This window comes from Rattus norvegicus, chromosome 8, assembly GCF_036323735.1.
Source record: "Rattus norvegicus strain BN/NHsdMcwi chromosome 8, GRCr8, whole genome shotgun sequence".
Taxonomy (NCBI): domain Eukaryota; kingdom Metazoa; phylum Chordata; class Mammalia; order Rodentia; family Muridae; genus Rattus; species Rattus norvegicus.
Genome location: NC_086026.1, coordinates 104,441,615 through 104,464,192, shown reverse-complemented (window position 1 = coordinate 104,464,192; position 22,578 = coordinate 104,441,615). Strand labels below are relative to the sequence as shown.

The window sequence follows — 22,578 nt, the reverse complement described above, 5'->3', positions numbered from 1 at the left end:
ACCATTGGAGGGGGCATAGAAAGAGGTTAAGAAGGATATCAACTCAAACTCAAGTTATTGTAAAGTCTTCTAACAGGAAAAGTCCAAGTTGAGGTCTGAATAATCAATGGAATTAATAAGGAGTAATGTGGATTAGAAGAAAGATGAACTAGAAGCATGAATAAATTGGAAGACATTCAGCAACTAAATAAACAATGCTGTGCTGCTGATCAGATGACAAGTGGGGGTACCTAAGAGGGGATGTCAGAAAAGTCCAATCTTTTGACATGACATTATCATCTAAAAATGTGTTACAATGCATTCACAGCTATTCTGGAATGCATGTGGTCCAGACTAGATATCCCTGCTCACATTAACACAATGACATGGGAGGAATAAATGGAAGAGATAGTCTCAGAAAAGAAGCCATGAATTGTAGTGACTTTTGGGAACATTCTTCTCAAATCTAAACATACACTAAATTACCTGGAGACTCTGTCAGAATGTAGATGAAAGTCAGCATCATAACTCTCAGGGAATGCCGAGTTTCTTGGTTGACAAAGTTTCAATACTTTGGGTATTGGTATGGTTTAGACATGACATGGTCTTTAGAAGGTTCATCTATTGAAGGCCGGTTTTTAGCTAGTGGATCCAGTCATTGAATAGTGACAGAAAGAATCAAAGGGCTCCAACTGTACATGGATAGATTCATAATTTGATGGCATTATTGGGAATTGGTGGGAGATGAGGTCCAGTTAGAAGGAGTATGGCCTTGGAAGGTGTTTAATCCTTGCCATTTTTCCATCTCTTTCATGCCTTCTATCTGTCATGAGATAAGAGGGTCTATTTTATGTTCCCACCACAATGTTCTGCTTTATCATGGAGGTAGAAGCCACACTGGAAAGTGATCATTGACAGAAACCCTGAAAACTGTGAGCAAGTTAAGTCCTTGTTCTCTATTCTAGGTTCACTTCTCTTGCTGTGGTAAGGCAAAAAGAGAACTTTATGGGAAAGGGGGTTTATTTCACCTCACAACCCCATGTTATAGTTTGCAAGAAGTCACAGCCTCAGGAGACTGAGGTAGCTGATCATATTACATCCATAGTCAAAAATAGAAAGAAATGAAGACATACATGCTGGCTTTCTCGCTTGCTTGCCTGTGATTCCTCCACTCTTAATATAGTTCAGAACCCCCAACCTAGGGGATGGTGCTACCCACAGTGGGCCAGGTTTTACCACATAAAGATAACCCTCAGAGACAGGCCCACAGACTTACCCCAAGTAAACATTCCCTCATTGAGACCTTCTTCCCTAGGTTATGTCAAATTGGGAATTAAAGCTAACCATCATTTTCTTATTTTTTAGGGTTGTTTATTGATTTATTAATATTAATATTAATTGATTAATTAATTGATTAATTATTCATTCATTCATTCATTCAGGTCACAGAGATAGGATACTAGCACAGGTATTCAGGATTAAGAGAGCATGAAAGTGTCCCTTTTAGAGAGTGGCTGATGACTGGGATGCACTAAGTCATCTTAACAGAGTTTCATTAGTGTATGAAAGATTACAGAGACTGCTGATCCCATGAGCCTCTTCATGCTTCACATTTAGTTTTATTCCTTCTGCTTTATTTTGAATGGGAAATGTTTCCTACAGGTAGGTCTTGGTTTGAACACTGTCCTCAGCGGCTCATGCTACTTTGGAAGGCTGTGGATGTTTTAGGAACTGAGACCTAGCTTTGGAAGGTAGGAAAGTCCATATGGACAAACCTTTGGTTACTCTTGTAGGTACTGTCTGTGTCCAGTCAACCAAGGAAGTAAAGAATAGTCCCTGCCACAGTCTCCTGCCACTACGATGCTCTCCAGAAATGTGTGGCACCAAGTGACCAGAGACTCAATCCCCTGAAACCGTGCGCTGAGAGTTAGCTGATTCTGTAAGATATTGTGGCGTCTGCTTAGCTGGCTTCTTCTAGATATGGATACTTCTGTGCTAGAATCTTAAACGTTCAGATATAAGACAATTGTTTGACAAAATGACACAGGGAAAGATGGCCTCTAGCTCTGCACTGGCACTTCCATTGACCCTAATCCGAAGTACACAGCGCTCCACTCTATATTAGCAAGAGTGCTGGCTGTTACACAACCAAGGGGGAAGCAGCAAATCTCGATGATGAACTCAGGGGTGAATTTTCATGTAAATCTGCAAAGTGGTCCCGTTCCCCTGGTTAAAACTCATCTTGGTTTTGGTGTGAGGCTACATCGTGGACTCCATGTCTGCTTCCAAGCGTATACCAAGAGGCGATGAATTCAAGGAAAGGTGCTCTTTGACACGCCCCTGTCTTCTACAACCACACTTCCCTAGCCTTCCTCCCAGTCAGATAAGTAGAGCATCTCTGCATGGAAACTCCTCAGTCTGGGAGTTCACAGTTCCCAAGTCAGTGGTTCCTAGAAGGCTGCCAGGGCTCCATTAGGCACTTTCCCTCCTCCTATCAGCTCCTGGATCTTATTTAGTTTTAAATTAAATAAAAATTGCAGCACATGGATTTAAATTAAAACAAGAAGACTGATCTTTGTAATATGTGCCACATCAATAGGGAAGCTAATTTGTGTGAAACACATCTCCTCCTGTAATTTAAACCACAGAGCGCAGCCTCTTTGGTTTCAAGGGATCTGAGAGCTGGGGTAGGGTTGTTCAATGGGGCATTACGAGGGTTGTACTTAGGATCGAAGGCTTGTGTCCTTTCTGCTGCACATCACAGGATACGCCAGAGAAGTTCCGACCTGCTGGCCTTGAATTTAAAGAAAGTTGTAGCTGTGTCTCAGGATTAACTGTATCTCTTTGATTGACTCTTTAACAGCATTTAAATTACCAACAGAATTGTCATCATTGATGACTCCTTAAGACAGAGAAGCCAAACCCTGGGGTCCAGATTCCTCACCTGCTGATCACAGTCCATAAACCACTTTACTGTTCCAAGGCTTTGTGTATACACACTAAAGTACTTGCCTAGGGGCTGGTTAATTGAGGAATTCAGTCTTCAGGCTTTCTGTTGTTTTGTTGGTTGAATTGTTCCGGAGGCAAGGGACGGAGGCAGAGGTTATGTATGTGAGTGCAGTTTGTGGGTCATCTGGATCATCCGTGAACAATGAATGTTTCACTTAAAAACATTACCAGGTCATCTACATGTTTTGTCTGTATGTCGCATGTTTGCATGGTGTCTGTGGAGACCAGGAGAAACCTTCAGATCCCTTGACTCTAGAGTTAGGAACAGTTGAAAGTTAGCATGTGGGTGCTGGGAACTGAACCCAAATCCTCTGAAAAAGCAACCAGAGCTCTTAAATCACTGACCCTCCATGCACATTTGGAGGTAGGTCTGGCAAGGTTTTATGGAGCCTAAAGCTTGTACTTGGCTCTTTTCGATAACAATGAACACAAACTATGTGAGTATATTTATACAACCAGGACTCTCTGTCAGGGCTTTCCCAGCATCTGAACATGATATCCAGGGGGAAAGTAAAGCTTAAGTCCAGTAAGACTCATTTCTGCTTTAAATGTTTTCGTTTTCCTTTCTGTCTAATGCCGAAAGGTGGGCAAATGGTGAGGGTGGATAAACAGGGATTTATCAAATGGTAGGGACCATTGACTGAGGCAAAAAGCTAAGGTTTCTATTTGATTGACATTTGAGTCTGAAGTGTATGGACTTAGTGAGCTAAGTCAGGGCAAATGTCTCTCTCAAAGGCACCTTTGTCTTTGTTTACCTGAACACCCACCTTCGAACATACACTGACTGACGAATATGTGCTGAGAGAATATCTGGATGACCAAATGTAAAAATGATGTTATGACTCCAGTCAGGGAAGCAGGCAGGCTAACTTCAGATCTTCACCTCCCCTCTTCTCTCCTCCAAATCCAATGCCCCATGCTCACCGGACTCTGTGGCAGACCACCTGCTGTGGCTTCTTCCCTTCTGCCTCCATCTCCAACTGATCACACAGATCTTTTCCTCCAACCTTCTCTGCAACTCATCCCGCTACACTAGCTCCTGCCGCCAGCAGACATTCCTTTGGGACCTGCAAGCCACACTAGTCAGGGAAGCTGATAGGCTAACCTATCTCGTATACACAAAATCTAAGCCCCTGGACTCACCCCCAATTTTGTAGCAGACCACCTGCTGTGACTTCTCCCCCCTCCCTTTTCTGACCATATATTCCCCACTTATTATGTTATCCTAGCCTGCAATGCCAGCAGGCATTCTTGGAGAACTTGCCAGCCGTGCCTGCCAGAGAGGAAAGTAGGCCAGAGAAGTGGGTGGATAGGCTTCAGATCTCCACTCTCTCTCCTCTCTTCCAAATCCAATTCTCCAATCTCACCCTTAGCTCTGTAACAGACTAGCTATTGTTGAAAGTCGAGGGTGTTATATTTTCTTTAGGGAAACATCACTTTGTGTGTGGTGCTCACCAGTGGAGACACCATGAAGCCTCAGCCTGTAGGTGGGAAGGGCCCACACATGTGCGTAGCATTTTGTGAACTATATAAAGTTGGAGTTTACCGAAGGGACATGCCACACATGCTGGGGTTGGTTTGCTTTAAGGAAAAGCACAGTTTTAACTTATGTTCGTGAGGATACATATCAGGTAGCATCCCATAGACAAGAAAGATTCTAAATTCAAAATCAAGAGAGCTGGGTTCAATTTAGAATTACTTCTATAATTGGTTGTGAGATTGTAAGCAGGATGCACAACTTTGTGCTGACTCTCTACATGTTCTAATAGAGAGATTCTGGGAAGATGTAGGGTAGAAAAAATGGGAACGTGTTCCTTCATCTAAACAACAGTTATACTGGTGGGATGCATTCTATGTAACTGCTCCTGGATCTTTAGAGTTGGAAGCTTCAGATAATGAATTATGTTTATGTCTGACCTTTTTTCCCCCTCTTGGTAGCCATACTCATTAGAACTAAGCCAAGGTCACATAACACAAGCCAAGGTCACATAAAAAAGAGGGAATTTCAGTTGAGAAAATCCCTCCACCGAATTGAAAGGAAGACATGTTCTCTTTGGTGCATTTTCTTAGTGAATGAGTGATGGGGGGCATCGTGTGTGGTGCCACTCCAGGGCAAGTGGTCTTGGGATATATAAGAAAGTAGGATGAGGGGCTGGGAATTTAGCTCAGTGGTAGAGCGCTTACCTAGGAAGCGCAAGGCCCTGGGTTCGGTCCCCAGCTCCGAAAAAAGAACCAAAAAAAAAAAAAAAAAGAAAGTAGGATGAGCAAGTACAGAAGAGCAAATCACTAAGCAGCATTCTTCCACGGTCTCTGTGTCAGTTCTTGCCTCTAGGCCCTGGTCTTGTCTTGCCTCCCTCAGGGATGAACTGGGACAGGGACATGTAAACCAAATAAACCTTTTCCTTCCTATGCTGCTTTTGGTCATTGTTTCTATCATAGCAACAAGAGCATCTTAGGATAGCATAGAAACAGCTGCCTATCAAAGAGCAGGTAGGGACATGTGAGATGCTGAAGCTGCCCACGGACAGCTGGAAGGAACCAGTAGGCAAGTGACGTGGTGGACTTGTGCTCTGGTAACCAGTTACCGGTCCTGAGTGTGGGATACAAACAGAGCCTGACACACCTCTGCTCAGTGTGGCAAGCCCCTGGTCTTTTGGTTGAAATGAGTTCCTGGAGATTTTGTTTTTCTCTTTTTCTAATTTGGAAACCATACATTAACTATTAGGGCACTGGAAAAAAAATGGCACATTGAAGAGAAATTAGAAAGTGGTTGTAGGAGCCCAGAGAAATCCACAAGCTTAGAAGGGCCCAAAACTCTTATAGCTAAGGTTGGTCCTTTACATAAATACAGTCTATTGAAGTTAAAATAAATATAAATTTAAATTTCATCAAACGAACAAATCTAAACAACAATAACAAAAGAAAGAAAACAGGGCAGAGGGGTGTCTTAGTTTGGGGTTCCATTGTTCTGAGGAGACACCATGACCAAGGCAATTCTTAAATTAGGACAACATCTGACTGTGGATGGCTTACAGAGGTTCAGTCCATTATCATCATGGCAGGAAGCATGGCAGTGTGGTGCTGGAGAAGGAGCTGAGAGTTCTACATCTTCATCTGACTGCAGCCAGGAGAGGACTGTTTCTTAGGCAACTAGGAGGAGGGCCTGAAAGCCCACCCCCACAGTGACACACTTCTTCCAACAAAGTCACACCTACTCCAACAAGGCCACATATCCCTGGGCAAGCATATTCAAAGACCACAGGGGGCATATATGTTTTCTGAAGTTACCATAATATCGGATTAAAATGTTTCATCTCCAACCACAATAAAAAGAAGCCGACTCTCACTTTTGCCAGCTATTTGCAAGAGAAATCAACAGAAAAGACCTGATAGAAGATTGTATTAACAGTAACTGAAAAACTACCTTTAAAAGACTCCAAAGCAAAGGAATAAAAGGAAAGAGTCCAAAAAACGGTGTATGCATTAGTTACTTTGCTGTTGTCGCGATAAAACACCAGGACCAAGACAATTTAAGTAAGAATGTTTAGTTTGGCTTAGAGTTCTAGAAGGATAAGAGTCCATCATGGTGGGGAAACATGACAGCAATTGGCACGCATGGAGACGGGAGCAGGAGGCCTCACATCTCGGACCAGAGAGATCACATGGGAAGTAGGGTGAAACTGTAATCTCAAAGCACCTTCTCAGTGACAGCTTCCCCTGGCACCCTGAACCTCCCCAAACTTCCCCAAGCAGCAGTACCAATTAGGAACCAAGTACTGAAATGGCAAGCCTCCAGAGGCCATTTCCCATTCAAACCATCACAGCGCGTGAGCAGAGTGTGAATAATAAGGAGGTGGAAGACACAAAGGAATCAAGAAACCTTTGGGAGATGGGAAGCACACTGACGGTTCTATAAATTCACTGCAGGGCTCCAAGGCAGATTTGAGCTTGTGGAAGAGCGCTGAGAGAGTAAAGGATGCTCTGGAGACTGTGGGAAAGGGAGGGAACAGGTAGGAGAGTACAGAGAGCCTGCAGGACTATCATCGAGCAGACACGTAGGAGAAGAGGGAAAGGTCAAAGAGCATATTTGAAGGAATAATGTGTTTGATAAAAGATATGAATATAAGTATCTGAGAAACCCAATGAACTAAGGGGAACCTCAACATATAAACACTGGAAAGAGACTGTATTTAGTTTTTATAATAAAACTAACACAATAATATAAGACAAATACATACACAATAAGGGAGGTAGGTGGTGTCTTAAAGGCTGAACTCCATGATTTACCATACACAGAGTTTTCGATAGTCTTTATTTTGACATTATTTTTGATAATATTTGCTAATCTGGTCTGCAGACTGCTCAGTGGGAAGTTCAGAGGCTGAAAGGCTAGAGAGATGCTTAGTGGCTAAAACACTTGCTGCTCTTCCAGAGGATCCCAATGCAGTTCCCAGCATAGCACATAATTGACTGTAACTCCAGGACTAAAGGATCCGACACCCCTTTGCCTCTTTGAATACTTGTACACACATAACATATATTCATACAAGCATACAGGCGACAGATAAATTAAATAAACATCAGAAGAAGAGGTAGAAAATAAAACAAGATGCCTGAGAATTAAAATATGCAGGAAGATCTTCAAGACACATGAAATGACGGTGGAAATGAGTAGCTATTAGTTCATTAATGCAAGAAAGATCTTGATCAAACCACCCAACAACCAAACCTTGTGATTTAAAGAACTAGAAAAAAAGCAATAAACTACCAGATAAAAGGAAATAAATAAGTTTAGGAACAGATAAGTGAAATAGAGGATAGAGATAATATAAGGAAATGAATGTAATCTGAAGTTGGTTCTTTGAAAAGATCAGCCAAGTTCATAATCCTTAAGCTAAATGTACAAAGAAATGAAAGGAAATCCAAATGCAAAAATCAAAAAGTGATGGATGAACATTATCATCCATCTAGAAATGTATGAATTGTGAGTAAGTTCTGTGTATAATTAAATGCAATGAATAAACTGGTAGAAACACAGCCCTCATCAAGACTGATGGTGAACAGAAAATCTGCACACGTCTACAACTGTTAGAAGACAGAAGCATTACTAAGAATCTCCCCAGAAAGAAAACTGCAGGCCCTGGTGGCTTTGTGGGTGAATTCTATGAAGCATTAAAGAAAACACTTGTCCTATAAACTCCTCTAAAGAAACTGAGGAAGATGAAACCCTCTTTAGCTCATTCTAAAGACACTGCTCTCAGACCAAAGCCAGGCAAAGACTCCACTATAAAGTTAGTGGAATGATAGACCTTACGACTACTGAAAGACAGAACTCCAACTCAAATTTAATACCACACATTAAGATAATTCTTCACCATGCCCTAGTGAGATTCATTCGTAGACAAAAAGATGGCTCAACACTGCAAATAACGGCAAACTATATCAACAGAGTGCAGAGGGAATCACATGATGACTGCAATTTATGTAGGAAAAGTACTTGACCAGTTTAGTGGCTTTCTTTTTAAAGTATCATTTTATTTTATTCCCTTAGTGTGTGCATACACTCGTGTGTGTGTGTGTGTGTGTGTGTGTGTGTGTGTCTGCATATCATAAAACAATTTTCAGGAATGTCAGGAATAGAACTCATGTCATCAGACTTGCTAGTAAGCACCTTTACCCACGGAGCCATTTAGTTAGCCCCTCGTCAGCATTTCATAACTAGAAAATGCTAAGCAAACTAAAAGTAGAAGAAAATCATTCAACATAGTAAAAGCTGGGTGTGATAAAATGAGATCAGATATTATACTCAGTGGAGGAAGTTCCTTCTGCATGTTCAGAAGAAATCAAAGGGTGCTCGCTCACTCTCATTAATTCTACTCAGGGCAGTACTGGAAATCTAGCCAGAACAAATAATGAGGTAAAAGGAATAAAGTTATCCATGTTGGAAATGAAGTAAAGCAATTTCTGTTCCCAGATGAGAGAAGAGTTTATATGTAGAAAATTCTATGGATTCCACACCCACAAAGCTATTACAGTTAACAAATGAATTCAGCAAAGTTGAAAGATGCAAAATAAATGCACAAACATCAGAAGAATTTTAATAAACTAACAATAAAAAAATCTGAAAGGGAATTATAAAGGTAATTCCATCTACAATAGCATAAAAAGAAAAAATGCTTAGGTGTAAACCAAGGTAACAAGACTAAAGTCATAAAATGGTGACATAAATTAAAATTAGAGATAAATGGAAATACTTCCCATGTTCATGAAATGCTATACTAGTTAGTATTTTTTCCAATATCAGTACTACCTAATTTGATGTTTATCAAAACCTCAAGTGGCTATTTTGTTTGCAAAACTAGAAAATTCATATGGAATCTCAACAGGCCTCCTCCACCTTCCATAACGGAAATATTCCTGGGGTGGGGGAGGTAGAACAAAAGAAGAGGACTGAAGCTTCCATGTTTGTAAAACGTACAAAACAATAAAAGAAAGAAACCCTTCAATAATGGCTTGAACAACTTCAGTAATGGCTGAGGAGCATGAGGCCAGAGTTTAGTTCCCGGAGCCACGTTAAAAAGATGACCTGGGGAAGGGAGAGTGCACTCGAGAACTCAATGCTGGGGATAGAGATGGGTGGTTGCTGGGGCTCACTTAGTGGGTGAGTTCCAGGCTAGTGAGAGATATGGTAAAAAGTGGTTGGTGTTGCTTGAGAAATAACAGCCTTGTTGTCCTACAGCCTACACACCCACACTCACCCCTCCCACACGCAAATGCACACACACATACACACACACACACAGGTGCATACACACACCCTTCCCCCATTCATCTCAACAGTATAGTGCAGGCAAAAGACAAACATGTGGGATTAAAAAAAATTAACCTGACAATAAAACTTTCACATAGATGGTCAAATATTTTTGACAAAACTGCCAAGATCAGTCAAAATGCAAGTACAGTTTTGGACAAATGATAGTGGGACAACTGGATATCCAGGTGCAAAAAAAATGAAGTTGTACTCCCCAATTACATATATACAAAATGTACCAACAACCAAGCGAAGCCTAGAACTGTAACATGCTTTGGAGAATACAGGCACAGTTTTTGCAACATCAGATTTGGCAACGGTTTCTCTGGTATAACACCAAAGGCACAGAGAACACAAAGTAAATATCAGATAACTCAGACTTCATGCAAACTTTTAAAACTGCTGTGTATCAAAAGTCAAAGCTACTGTGTATCAAAATACGATATAAGCCTAGTAAAACAGAAACAAATGGAGCAGGAGAGAACATTCCCAAATTCTCTATCTTATGAGAGCATCAGTATTTAGGAGACAGAACATTGGAAATATTTTGACCAAAAGACAAGACTTGTTTTAAGATGAGTAAAAAGATGGATGGACAGTGTGTTAGTGAAAAAAAAAAAAAACCTCAACATATCACTACTGAGCAAGGAGACACAAATCAAAACAGTATGCTACTACCTTGTACTGAGAGCACAGCTTCCACAAAGGACAAGTAAACAGGTGCTGGGAGAGCATGGAGAGACTGGGACACAGTACTCTTGGTGGCACTGTGAAACACTACAGTGGAAGTGCTACTATGGAAGGCGCGATGGCATTTCCTCAGCAATTAGCAGGTAAATTGCCATATAATTTAGCAATTCTACTTCTGGATATATAGTCAAAATTGTCAGTAAGGCTTTAAAGAAATTTGTGCACTCGTATTCATAGCAAGTTTATTCATAATATCTAAAAGATAAAAACGAAACCCAAGAGTGACAGATGATTGGATAAGCAATATGTAATATTTATACACATGCATAAGGGACTATCATTCATCCTCAAAAGGAAGGAAACCCTATATTATTCTACAACATTGACAAACCTGAGAACACTATGGCAATGCAGGCACAAAAGGACACAATGGCAGGCTTTCACTTAAATGAGGAACCCACAGTAGTCAAAACCATGGAAGCAGAAAGTTCTATGGTAGTTTCTTGGGGCTCCGAGGGGATGAGGAGCTGTTGTTCAATGCATAGAATTTCCATTTTACAAGATGAAAGGAGTGTGGCTATGGGTGGTGATCATAACACAGTTTAGGAACTGTGCACTTAAGATCATAAGGTTTACACTGTGCATTCACAATAGAAAATTAGAGGGACAAATGAAACAAAATAACAACTGAAAGACAAAAGCTGCCTGCCTTGCCCAGCTACGTGTTTCAAAGGCTTTGGGAAGGCAAAATGTCACTTCTGCTGTGTGACCTCAGTGAGCTCATCACACAGCATACATTTCATACATAATATTGAAAAATGTTTAAAAAGGGGGGGCACCTGTTTAATAAAGGATTTTTCTACTATACCAAGCAATACTGTGAATATTATGCAGTTTTAAAAAAGTTATTAGTAAAAATATGTAGCAGTAAATTAATCTCTATGTTACTCGGATTCATTTCACTTACTGCTCGGCAGGTGACATAGGCTGTCCTGTCTTGGTGCAGAAGATAGCTCATAGCCTTCTCCGGACCTCAGGATCACATTCGGTAAATCTCCTGAAGATTGGGTTTGCTAATCTTTGTGGGTGGTGGTGAGCTAATCAAGCATTTCCATGAATAAAAGCAAGAACATCAACCCTATTGGGGGATTGAGAAGCCTTGCTTCGCTTTTTGAAAAGGGAGCATTTAAAACTCCGTTCCCCACTCCATCCCATGGTTTAAATAGATGTACAACTTCCCCTAGGAGCTGAAGGTTATTAAATAACAAGCCCACTACCAACCTTGAGATCCCTCCGCATGATGAGTTGTCTGCTCAAGGGAGCCTCAGAAGACTGACAGACTTAATAAAGGATATTGTAATTCTTTGTTTTCCACCAGCAGTAGATAATAAAATTTCAGACAATGCTGCACTTAGGTTATTGACATAGAGAAGTCAAGTGGGGTAGATCTGGGAGCCCCCTCTCTGCTGGCTATATCTCACTGTGCTAGGATGTATTACACCGTGGGAGAAAGTCAGCAACAGTCCTACCCAGCTGTAGGCCCCATGAACTACAATAACCAACTGACAGGCAAGATGTGCTCACCAGGGCAATAATGGCATGACTGTCAGGAAACAACCAACCACTTTGCTATTGGATTTGCAGCCCACCACACAGGAAGGAATGCATACCCGACACTGTTAACCTATAGTCTATGGCTGCAGCAGGCATAAACTCTAGTGGGTAACCTAATGTTATTGATTTGCTAAATGGACATGGTTATCAAACTACCTTCTTTATATCCAGACATTAGGCTTGCTGTTAGCCCTGGTCAGAGAAACTTCTTTGGACAGTGAGCTGCAGTTACTGCACAGACTCAACTGCTTAGAGTGCCAAGAATAACTGGCAGTAAGGGAGTGACTCAAACCAATCCCTTCGTGCTCGGGAACACTGTGGAAGAGAAAGCAGAAAGATTGCAAGAGGAAGCAGATGGGAGAAAGTACAGTGTGTCTTCTGGACATGACAGGGCTGTTACATACACGAATTCATGTTTGTTGTGATTACTTGCACAAGGTATGCATAACACTGGCTCTACCACCATTTTTCCAAGTATGGGTTCAATAGACCCCCATTCCAAGGAGTTCATTCAATTCCTCAGCCCTCTCCGAATGAAATGAAGGACTATGGACTGCTAATGACTGTTGGGAATGTACCACTGATAAACTTCCCATGTTCCAGTAAATTTCCCTCCACTTAGGCTCATGAAAGCAACCATAATTAAACTTCTTGGGTCATTAAAAAAATAAAGAAAAGATACGAAAGTAGTAGGGAGACCTTGTTAGAAATAGAAAGGGTTTTAGCAGAAGGGGAAAGGGATCCTGGAGAGCAGTGGAGGGTAGGAATAACCAAAAATTTATTACATGCATATGTGAAATTGTTGAAGACAGTGTTAAAATATCATAAACATGTCATCAAATTATAGACCTTTCCTAAGCCCTTGTCTGGAATATACCATATTTTTGGCCTCTACTAAGTTTTCTTTTTGCTTGTTTGCTTTTCTGGCAGCAGTTATCATATAGCTAAGCAAATTTAGACATTGCCAAATCTCGAAGAAACCATCAAACCAGGTGGTCATCTGGGTAGAGCATTTGCATACATGTTTATAATCCTGAGTTATTATTAAAACATCTTTGTCAAGTAAAACAATGCTTGAAATAAAATGCCAAGCTTTCTCAACAAGCTGCCAATAAAAAATCCACAGATGTTTTGGTGGGAAACTTCACACCCCAGTGCTGGCCTCCAGGTTTTAAGTGATTCAAGTTACCTTTACTTTCCCATAAGAGAAGTCAACCACTGTCAGGGTTCAATGTTGCATTAAGCCCACAGATCACTGTTGACTTGTCACTTATGACTTTTTTATCATAGCATATGGAGAAGCATTGGGAAGCCCTGTCTGAGCCCTACAAGGGATAAGCTTTAACCTTGGATGTCCATGTGTCTGTATTTGCTAAGACAACTCATTCCAAACCTGAGAGCCAAACCTGAGAGCCACACCAGAGTGCTCTGTGGGCCAGGACAGCACAGAATTGAGGAAGGAACAAGCCTACTACTCCCAGGACTACCATTAAAGAATTTGAACTTGGGGACTGGAGAGATGACTCAGTGGTCAAGAGCACTGGTTGTTCTTCTAGAGGATATGGGTACAATTCCCAGCACTCTTGTGGCAGCTCACTATGACTCCAGTTCCAGGGGATCGGATATTCGCTTCTACCCTCCAAAGGCACTAAGCACACATTTGGGGTACAGACATCCATGCAGATAAAACACCCCCATACATTCAAAAGATAAAATAATGTCTAAAATGTGAATTTCAAAACACTTGGTTAGCATTGAGGTGAAGTCTGTATTTGTAAATGCTTTTGTTCTTGGCTCAATTACTTAAGCTGTTAGAGATCATAAGCATAAAACAACATTAGCCTCCTGGGACTGGTAAATTATAAGTAGCAAACAAAATATGTCAATAAATGTTGGTTTCTCTCACTTTTTTCATATTTCCCTATGTGCCCCAAATGTTTTGGTACTGTTCCGATGGAAAGTTGTTTTGTTTTTTTTCATTTGAATGCTGTGGACCCATTAATGAACTGCTCTAAGTATATTGTAAGTATATAGACACATAGAAGCTGAGTCTGAATTCTCTCTCCAATCAGGGAAAGATAATTAAATAGAAAGCAACTATAATCTCTCAGAATAGCGAAGTGGTCAGAATAGCGAAATTGCTATATTTTCTTCTGGAAAAGAGCCGCCATCCATGTCTTAGCAGGGAGAACATGTACTACCTGGGAGAGGAGACCTGTGCTTTCATCAGACAGAGCCTATAACTACTCCTGGGCACCTGCTGGCATGCAATTAACATGTTTTTCCAACTAATAACTGAGCCTACATGGATCTGATTAGCTTCTGTGGTAACCATGGGAAATTCCTGGAGCCTTGCATGGAAGGCAAAGGCTTAGGGAGAAAGATGGAACCATTCAACACCGTATACTGGGGCAGGCAATTGAGAAGATGGTAATTAAATTCCTCAGTATGGAAATTGCTCTGAGAGGTCAGAGGAAAGTCAACATTCAACTGAGGCTCATTTCCGGTCAGACATTCAAAGTCACGCCAGCAAATTCCCTTTACCTTTCCTACTGACTCCTGTCACTCAGCACTGAGGGACAAGTACGGGGTTGGTTGGTTCCAAGGGTCAAGCAAGCAAGCTCGAGTTTTCTGCAAGTCCCCCATGGCTCTCTGTGCCGGGCAGAGGTGGGAGAGCGGCAGAATGGATGCATGGTGACTTCACGTACCTGAAAACATCATCATGTGCTGGAAGTTCCAGGGAATCTTCTGCTTTCTGCCCAGATTCAGGAGGAAGGAGAGGGGGTAAATGTTGCAGGCCCTGGCGACAAAAATTGCTAGCTGTTGGGACAGATTGAGGAAAACACGGCAGTCGAGGGGCTGAGCGAGCAAGCTCAGATACGTATCCATATGCTTCTCTATGATATGACCCAGAAAACAAGGATAAACACCACAACTCATCTATGTCTGACTCGCTCCCCAGATCCATCGTTCAATGTCAATTCTTCCCCAGAAGGACATAAAATCCTGCCTTCCTTTGAACATATGCTTGGCTGAAAGTTGGTTCTGCACTGCCATTTCAATGAGTAAATTTTCTCATCACATTCATGTCGCTGGTGACTGACTCCTGGCTTCTGTTGGGAGCCGCGCGGCAGCGACGCCCCAACGCTATGGTGTTACCCTCCCCAGCAGCAGTTTGGAAAGAACAGAAACATTTCTGCTGATGGTTTCCATCTCAGTTCCCATCAGTTCCCGTGCCTGTTCCTAGCAAGCTTGCTTACCCTTTCCATTTAGTGGATTTAATTTCGAGAGGAGCTGACTGTCAACATCTATGACACAACTGCTACTTCAAGACACTTCCGTAAAAAACCCGAGTCTTCTAAGCGAACATCGGCTGAAGAGCCGTAAGCCTCCTCCTGTGCTTTACTTTGTCTTTACTCCCTCCTTGGTGGTGTGTTTGATCTGGCTTGGCCTGGACAGGGTGAAAAGACTTGGAGTGAGACAGCTTCCTTCTCTCTATGATCTACGTTGGGATGAAATTTGGGAGTTTGGTAGAATCCGGAGATGAGAGATTGACACCAAGTTTACGGCAACAGCAGGAATGGAGAGATGGCAAGCTCCCCGGAAGTTAAGATCATCTGCCAGTGACCCCGGGGGGCAGGGGAGGCATCATCCCAGTTTTTCAGGGAGGTGGACAATAGCGCCAGGCTTGTCTTAGGAATTGTTCAGTGTCCCTTTAGCCGGACACATGCTGTCATGGGAATGAATACCTTTGAGTCCAGCCCTCCAGAAGGAGCTCCCTCTATATTTAAAGTGGGGTCCAGATTTTTGTCTGTTCTAGTAGCCAGGAAAGCCAGCAAGTCCTAGAGACTTGTATGTCTCTACCTCTCCAGAATTGGGCTAACGAGCACGTTTCACATGGACTTCTTTTTTATTTTTTTTGTTTGTTTTTTGTTTTTGTTTTTGTAGGTTCCGGGGATCAAACTGTGGTTTGCATGCTTGTAAGGCAAATACTTTACCAGCTGAGCTAACTCCACAGTGTCAAAAGGTGTTATTTGTTGGCAATAAACTTACACAGGCATAATGCTTCTGATGTTGAAAGCATGGCAGTCATGTTAACATCTATGATGTCTTCAAAGTGCTACTAGGAATAAGGTTGGAACATTTTCTATTAGTTTTCTTCAAAGGATACAAAGGCTCCGAGTATAAAAAGAGCATTGAAAATGTGATTCTGAAAGGTGAACAGAGCCAGGCCCATGTAGCAGAAGATGACGTTCTCAGCCAGGAAGTTCATAAATTCAAACAGCTGAAAACAAAACAGAGACGGAAAGCCACTGATTACCACTCAGATGAGTGTACAGCTCGTTTATTACCGCTTTCATGACTGGACCATCCTCCTGCACATAAGCCACCACTTTGACCTTGGGCTCCTGCTCTTAGGACACTGGACTTACCTGGTCCTTTGCCTAGTGACTTCTACTATAGCCAGGTCAACATTGTATTATTTTCAACTGTCAGGTTTCCAAATAGAGTTCAGGTGGTATCAACCAGCCATATCTTTTCACAGAACAATTCCTCACCCTCTTTCTTTCTTTCTTTCTTTCTTTTTTCAGAGCTGGGGACCGAACCCAGGGCCTTGAGCTTGCTAGGCAAGTGCTCTACCACTGAGCTAAATCCCCAACCCCTTCACAGAACAATTCCTTCTCTGATGACACAAGATTCCCAATTTTCCCTGTTAAGGAAATGGAAGTCAAGTGGCTTGCTCAAGCTGTGCTATTGCAAATGACCTTAAGGTTGTTTAGACTGCCTAAACCTTAACTTGTAGATGCACTTGAGTTCCAGGACAGAGAGAGAGAGAGATAGAGAGAGATAGAGATAGATAGATAGATAGATAGAGAGAGAGAGAGAGAGAGAGAGAGAGAGAGAATATGAATGAATCAGGGCTGTGATACAAAAAAGAGAATTGATGTATATATCAATATCAATATATATCTCAAACAAAGGAGCTTAAACTAAACTAGCCCCTTCAAGCAGGCAGGAGAGACAAACTTGGAAAACTCGGAATGAGCATGAACATCAATTATATTTTAACATTAGAGTGATTAGCTTATTTCCACCCTTAGACAATGAGACTCATTAAATTGACTGATGTAGGTATATCCATTAAATGTCTACAATTTCTAGCTAGTAACGGGGATGATTAATCCCAGGGATGAGCTTCTGAAGCAAGAGCACAATAGATACATCAAATTCGGTCGGAAGAGTGGAGTGTTATGCTGAGGGGTGCTCCCAAGAGTTATTCTTAGACCATTAACTAAACAATTTAAGTTGAACATAAAAAAGCATTTTCTAACTTCTATATTAAAAGCGAAAGGGAAATGTGTCCAGGGGCTATGCCAAAGTCTGATCTGGCACAGACTTTAGTTTATGGTCTAGGCTTTCCACTTGGAAGTTTCTGAAACTTCATTCCTGGACCTACATAAATCATGTAGGTAAACGTCTCTCGAGGCATTGCTCCTGACTTTGTAAGGACTCATTATTTTTTCACATAATGTATTTACAGCCCCACAAATAATGCCCAATACATGTTCACTGACAGTTGACAGAAAAAGAAGCAGAATCTTGTCAGAAACATTATTTAAAACCGGTAATAGAAAGAGAGGATTAGAAAAGACACCGCTCCTTCGGAACAGCATGGTCTTTCTGCAGTGGCAGCCGCCATCAATTCCTGTGGGCACTCTGCTCACACTCTAGGGCAGCGAATGGAAACAAACACAGTCACTCAAACGACTCCTGAGAGCTTAAAGCACAGGATTAGGGAAGACAGAGGATGGAGAACCTTTTGCTACCTCATTATGCCTTTATTTTTCCCCAAAACAAGATTTGGCTATCATTTTAATTGGTGTGAGATACCCTAATAAATGATGCAGTCTGCCTAGACTAAACAATAGGCATTTATCTCCCATAATTCTGGAGATGGAGATGTACAAGACTAAAGTGGCAGCTGAGTTGATGAAGGTTCCTTTTTCTCACTTCCCCCTGCTTGTGGTAAGCTCCCATGGGAGAGTCCCCCTTTCTTGTGTCTATTCTTAGAATGACACTGATGAAAATCACGAGCAACCCACCATCAGGACCCTACTATGTCCCAAAGCCTTTACCTCCAAGTAGCATCTCACTGGGTCCAACATCTGAATTTGGGGAGGGGGTGAGGGTGGAAATATGTCCAATACTTAGAAGCACTCTAGCTTTTAACACTGATATACAAATGTCAAGGTAAAGTTAAAATGTCTCTCCTGTACTTACTCCAAGTGTATTTTACCTTAGAGAGGACGTTTTATGACCAGGAATACATCCAGCCTCTTCTGCATGGCCACTCTAGTTTTCCTCTGGAATGTATTACGTTCTCCATATCCTCTATGGCATCTAGAGCCTCTCTAGCTTAGATGTGGGGCATAGAATTCTGGACCAAACATCTCAGGTCCATGCGTTTCTCTACACATCCCATTTGGCTCAAAATGGGTGTGGTATATTTGGAGCCAAGGCAATTCAACAGGGCTTTGAAGGGAGAACTGGGATGACAACGCCCACCTTTCCACTGGGTGAAGTCAGAAGGATGCTGGCAGAAGCCACCCACAGCCATCTGGGATCACTAGGCTAAGAGGCTGAACTCTTGGTCATTCTATTTAAGCATTTTTATCAAACTTCTTCCAAAGCAACAATCAAGAGCCTTTCTACTCTAAAAGGAATGAGGTCAACTTCCTGACCCTTTTTAAGGTAATAAGAAAGTTTATTATTCTTGCCTGCTGTCATTCATCTTCAAGAGAGAACAAGGCACGAGGGACATGCCGATTCCTTCTGTTAGCTGTGATGTGACAGGAGCTTTTACTGTACATTTTACTTCGAATCTATGGCTTTAAGTGTTTGCTTGACAGAATTTCTTCTTTTTGATAATGCTGAATTTAGTTTGGTTTTTTTCTACTCAACTTATTGAAAGCTAACACGTCACATTATAAGCATCTGTGTACGTATACATGGCACAAAACTTACGCCTTGGACTTGTTTATTCTGGGACCTGTTTCTTTGTTTCCACTACTGCCTGTTCTGTGTGACTCCCACAGTCTTTTTAAGTCACATAGATCAATAATGTATTACAATATTCCTTGGTGCTGGCCTTCTCCCAGGCTCTATGTGGTTCAAAATTTTCTCGATTTCACATATGTAAAAATAATTTTATTGATCCTTAATTATCTAAAAACTTATATATGACGTATAAACCACATGTCAACAGTTTAAAGTTTAAAAAAAGATTGCCAGAACCCACAGTCAGTCATTCATTCCCTTTCCATGTCCTGCTTCCTTCCTCAGGGGAGCTACCAGAACTTAGACCGCTACCAATCAAGTGTCTTTTTCTGTTTTTCAGTTTCATGTGAACCAAGTTAGACAATATGTCCACTTTACCATCCACTATTCGATAGAGTATTTGTGAATGTCTTCACTTTGCACAGAAAGTTATTTTTCAATTATATTAATATTTAATAATCTTATTTATATGTGTATAGGTGGACATTTGTGTTGTTCCAGTATGGAGGTATGATGAGGTTTGCTATGATACATTTGCCTGGCTAAAGGATTACTGGGCTAGAGTGCCGTGCCGTCTTCCAAACTGGTGGTCCCAACTCACATGCCCAATGGTGGTTCCAGGTGCATTAGACTCCTGCCAACACTTAGGTTTTCTTTTCTTCCCTTTATGTTTCTTGAATTCACATTTTTACCTCTTGACATTTGAATTTAGGAATTGCCTTGTCAATTTGAATAAGGTAGAATATGATATTTTAGTTGGAATTACATTGAATTTTTAGATTAAGGATAGACTTTTATTATATTTTTGTGGATATACTTTCTAGTTTTGGAACTTGGAATCCATCCATGAATACTCTTTATCTTTATCTTTATTTTGACTTTTAATTTCTCTTTATAACTTATGTATGAATATTTTGGGCATCTTTGTTTATATTTACAACTATTTGATGATTTGTTACTGCTATAAAAACAGCAATAAAATTTCTAAGTTTACTTTCTTATTGTTTTTTGCTATATTCATATACAGGTGCATGTATATATATGTATGTATATATATATATTTGCCTTTTAAAAGATATTTTATTTAGGGCCCTATTAAGTTGATATAATTTATTGGTAGATTATTTTAGACTCTAAAAACTATGTTGCTTTCAAATATGAATAAGTTTGATTTTTTCCTTGTCAGTTAAAGTGTATCTGTTATCCTTTATACTTGTTTATTTCATTACAATTGTCAAGACCTTTAATATAGTATAGGATATAAATGGCACTAAGGCTATGTGTCTTATCCCAAAGGGACAATGTACAATAATTCTCTATCAAGTTCAGAGCAGCATACACAGTATAAGTTTCTCCTTCAATTCTCTATATATTAGAAATAGACTTAATAGTCAAGAGAATAATGCATTGATTTTCATAAGTGCCTTTTATTGCTGTGATAAAGCACGAACAACATCAACTTGAGGAGAGAATAGTTTAATTTGGCTTATACTTCCCTCTCACAGTCCATTATTGAAGAAAATCAGAGCAAAATTCCAAGGCAGGAACCTGGAGGCGGGAACAGATTCAGGGAGAATGGAGGAGTGCTGTTTTTGCTATGTTTTTTTATACCACCTAAGACTACCTGCCTATGGATGGCACCACCCACAGTGGGCTGGGCCTTCTCACATCAATCATTAATCAAGAAAATGCCCCACAGACATGCCTGCAGGCATATTTAATGAAAGTAATTCCTCAATAGAACTTCCCTCTCCCTAGGTGACCCTAGTTTGTGTCAAGTTGACAAATGACCAGAACATTTACTAAGCTGGTCCTATGATACAAAGGACTCTGGTACATCATCAGGAAAGCTTGACTGGCTAGAATGCGCCTCTCACCCCCACATGTTACTGAATCTGATTTGATACTACTGTATTGGCTGTTGAATGTATATCTTGTGTAGTTAAATCTGTACAAGACACACAAGAGTATTTCTTATGTGGTTAAGCTCATAAATGAGATTCTCATACTCTTCTCTAAATGCTTAGAAGAATTCTGCGTCTATAGTTTTCTCTGTAGGAGTATTTTAAATTATACATTACTATTCTAGTAGATGCAAATGTGATTAGTCAGGGTCCCTATTTATATCAATGATCTGCATTTTCATATTTATTGATATATAGTTGTCCATAGTATTATTAATATTACAGTGATTATCATTATATATTCCCTCCAATATAGGTTATTTTCATCTTCATTCTAGATAAACATTTTTATTCCTGGCAAGTTTGATGAATGTTCTCAACATGAACCTCCAGCCCTGTTGATTAATCTGTATTGTGCCTATCTCCCAAGGAATTAATTTCTTTCATATTTATTATTTCTGTTTTAAATTTCTGTTTTATAGCATATTAGGGAAAAGACTGGTTTTTAAGTATGAGTTTCTGTGTAGAAGTTATGTCTGTAAGGGGTGATTGAAGCTGTATCTGCAAAGACTGATAAACTGATTACAACTTCAGGGATGTGGAGATGTTGGGACGCTAAGGTTTCAGAGTCCAGTTATAATTTATCTTGGGCTATTGTAAGTCCCATAAATAGCCATTCCTTGCCTATTTCTCTGTTGGACCCAGCATTCTATGACTAACAGACTAAAATGATTTGAAATGAATTAATTTAACAAAACCATACTTTTCACTAACCAAAAGGGTGAGTCATCAGATAGCAACTGATGCCAACAGATCAGATTTCTTTGTCAAAGCTGCCTGTGCAATATATTTAAAAGTGTTCAGATTTCTTTGTCTGTTTTACAAACTTCATGAAACTGCTCCCATATTGGAACATGGAATTTTGAATAACCTAAATTTGTGTCCCTGATCACACAGAGTTGACTCTTGAATAAACTGTCCCTTATCCCTTTTGAGGTAAGAGTTGTGTTTGTGTGATGACATTAATGGGATACAGTATAGCACAAACTGGCTAATTTGGAGAAAGAAAGAACATAAGGAAACAGAAGAAATGAATTGCTTGCTTCCCTTAGCCTTATATCACCATTAGCTGTTCACCGCTGTATCTGCAGCCATCCCTATCCATTTACTTCTAGTGTTCAGTATTCTTAAGTTCTTTAAACTTGTTTCGCAATGCAGAGCAAGACAATGATAATGAACTGATTCCTGATTTGCTTGTTATACCCAAGCATACTCCAGATGAACACGCAATGTTTATTAAAAAGGCAAACCCAACTGTGAGTTACTCAATAAGTCATCTGTGATTTTGTATGTAATTTTCAACAAGGAAATATTATAAAGGTTATTTATATTAGCAATGATTTAGAAACAAAGAAATGTAAGAAACACCAGAAGATGTGAAAGTTGGAGGTTGGTTTCTTAGAGAGAAGAATGGCTTCAGCAGAAGAGGAATAGAAAATGAAAGGGTAGTAG

The 22,578-nt window shown here is 40.6% G+C and overlaps 1 protein-coding gene across 2 annotated transcripts in view; it reads right to left on the bottom strand.

The window, feature by feature from the left end:
• The window catches only part of Slc9a9 (solute carrier family 9 member A9), a 563,666-nt gene that overhangs the window by 211,752 nt on the left and 329,336 nt on the right, over positions 1-22,578 (bottom strand). For both annotated transcript variants that reach the window (XM_063265800.1, NM_001271438.2), the window contains exons 10-11: positions 16,275-16,388; positions 14,812-14,923 (exon numbers count right to left, since the gene is read on the bottom strand). In XM_063265800.1, the coding sequence (XP_063121870.1) occupies positions 14,812-14,923; positions 16,275-16,388 (226 nt within the window). The remainder of the gene's footprint in view (positions 1-14,811; positions 14,924-16,274; positions 16,389-22,578) is intronic.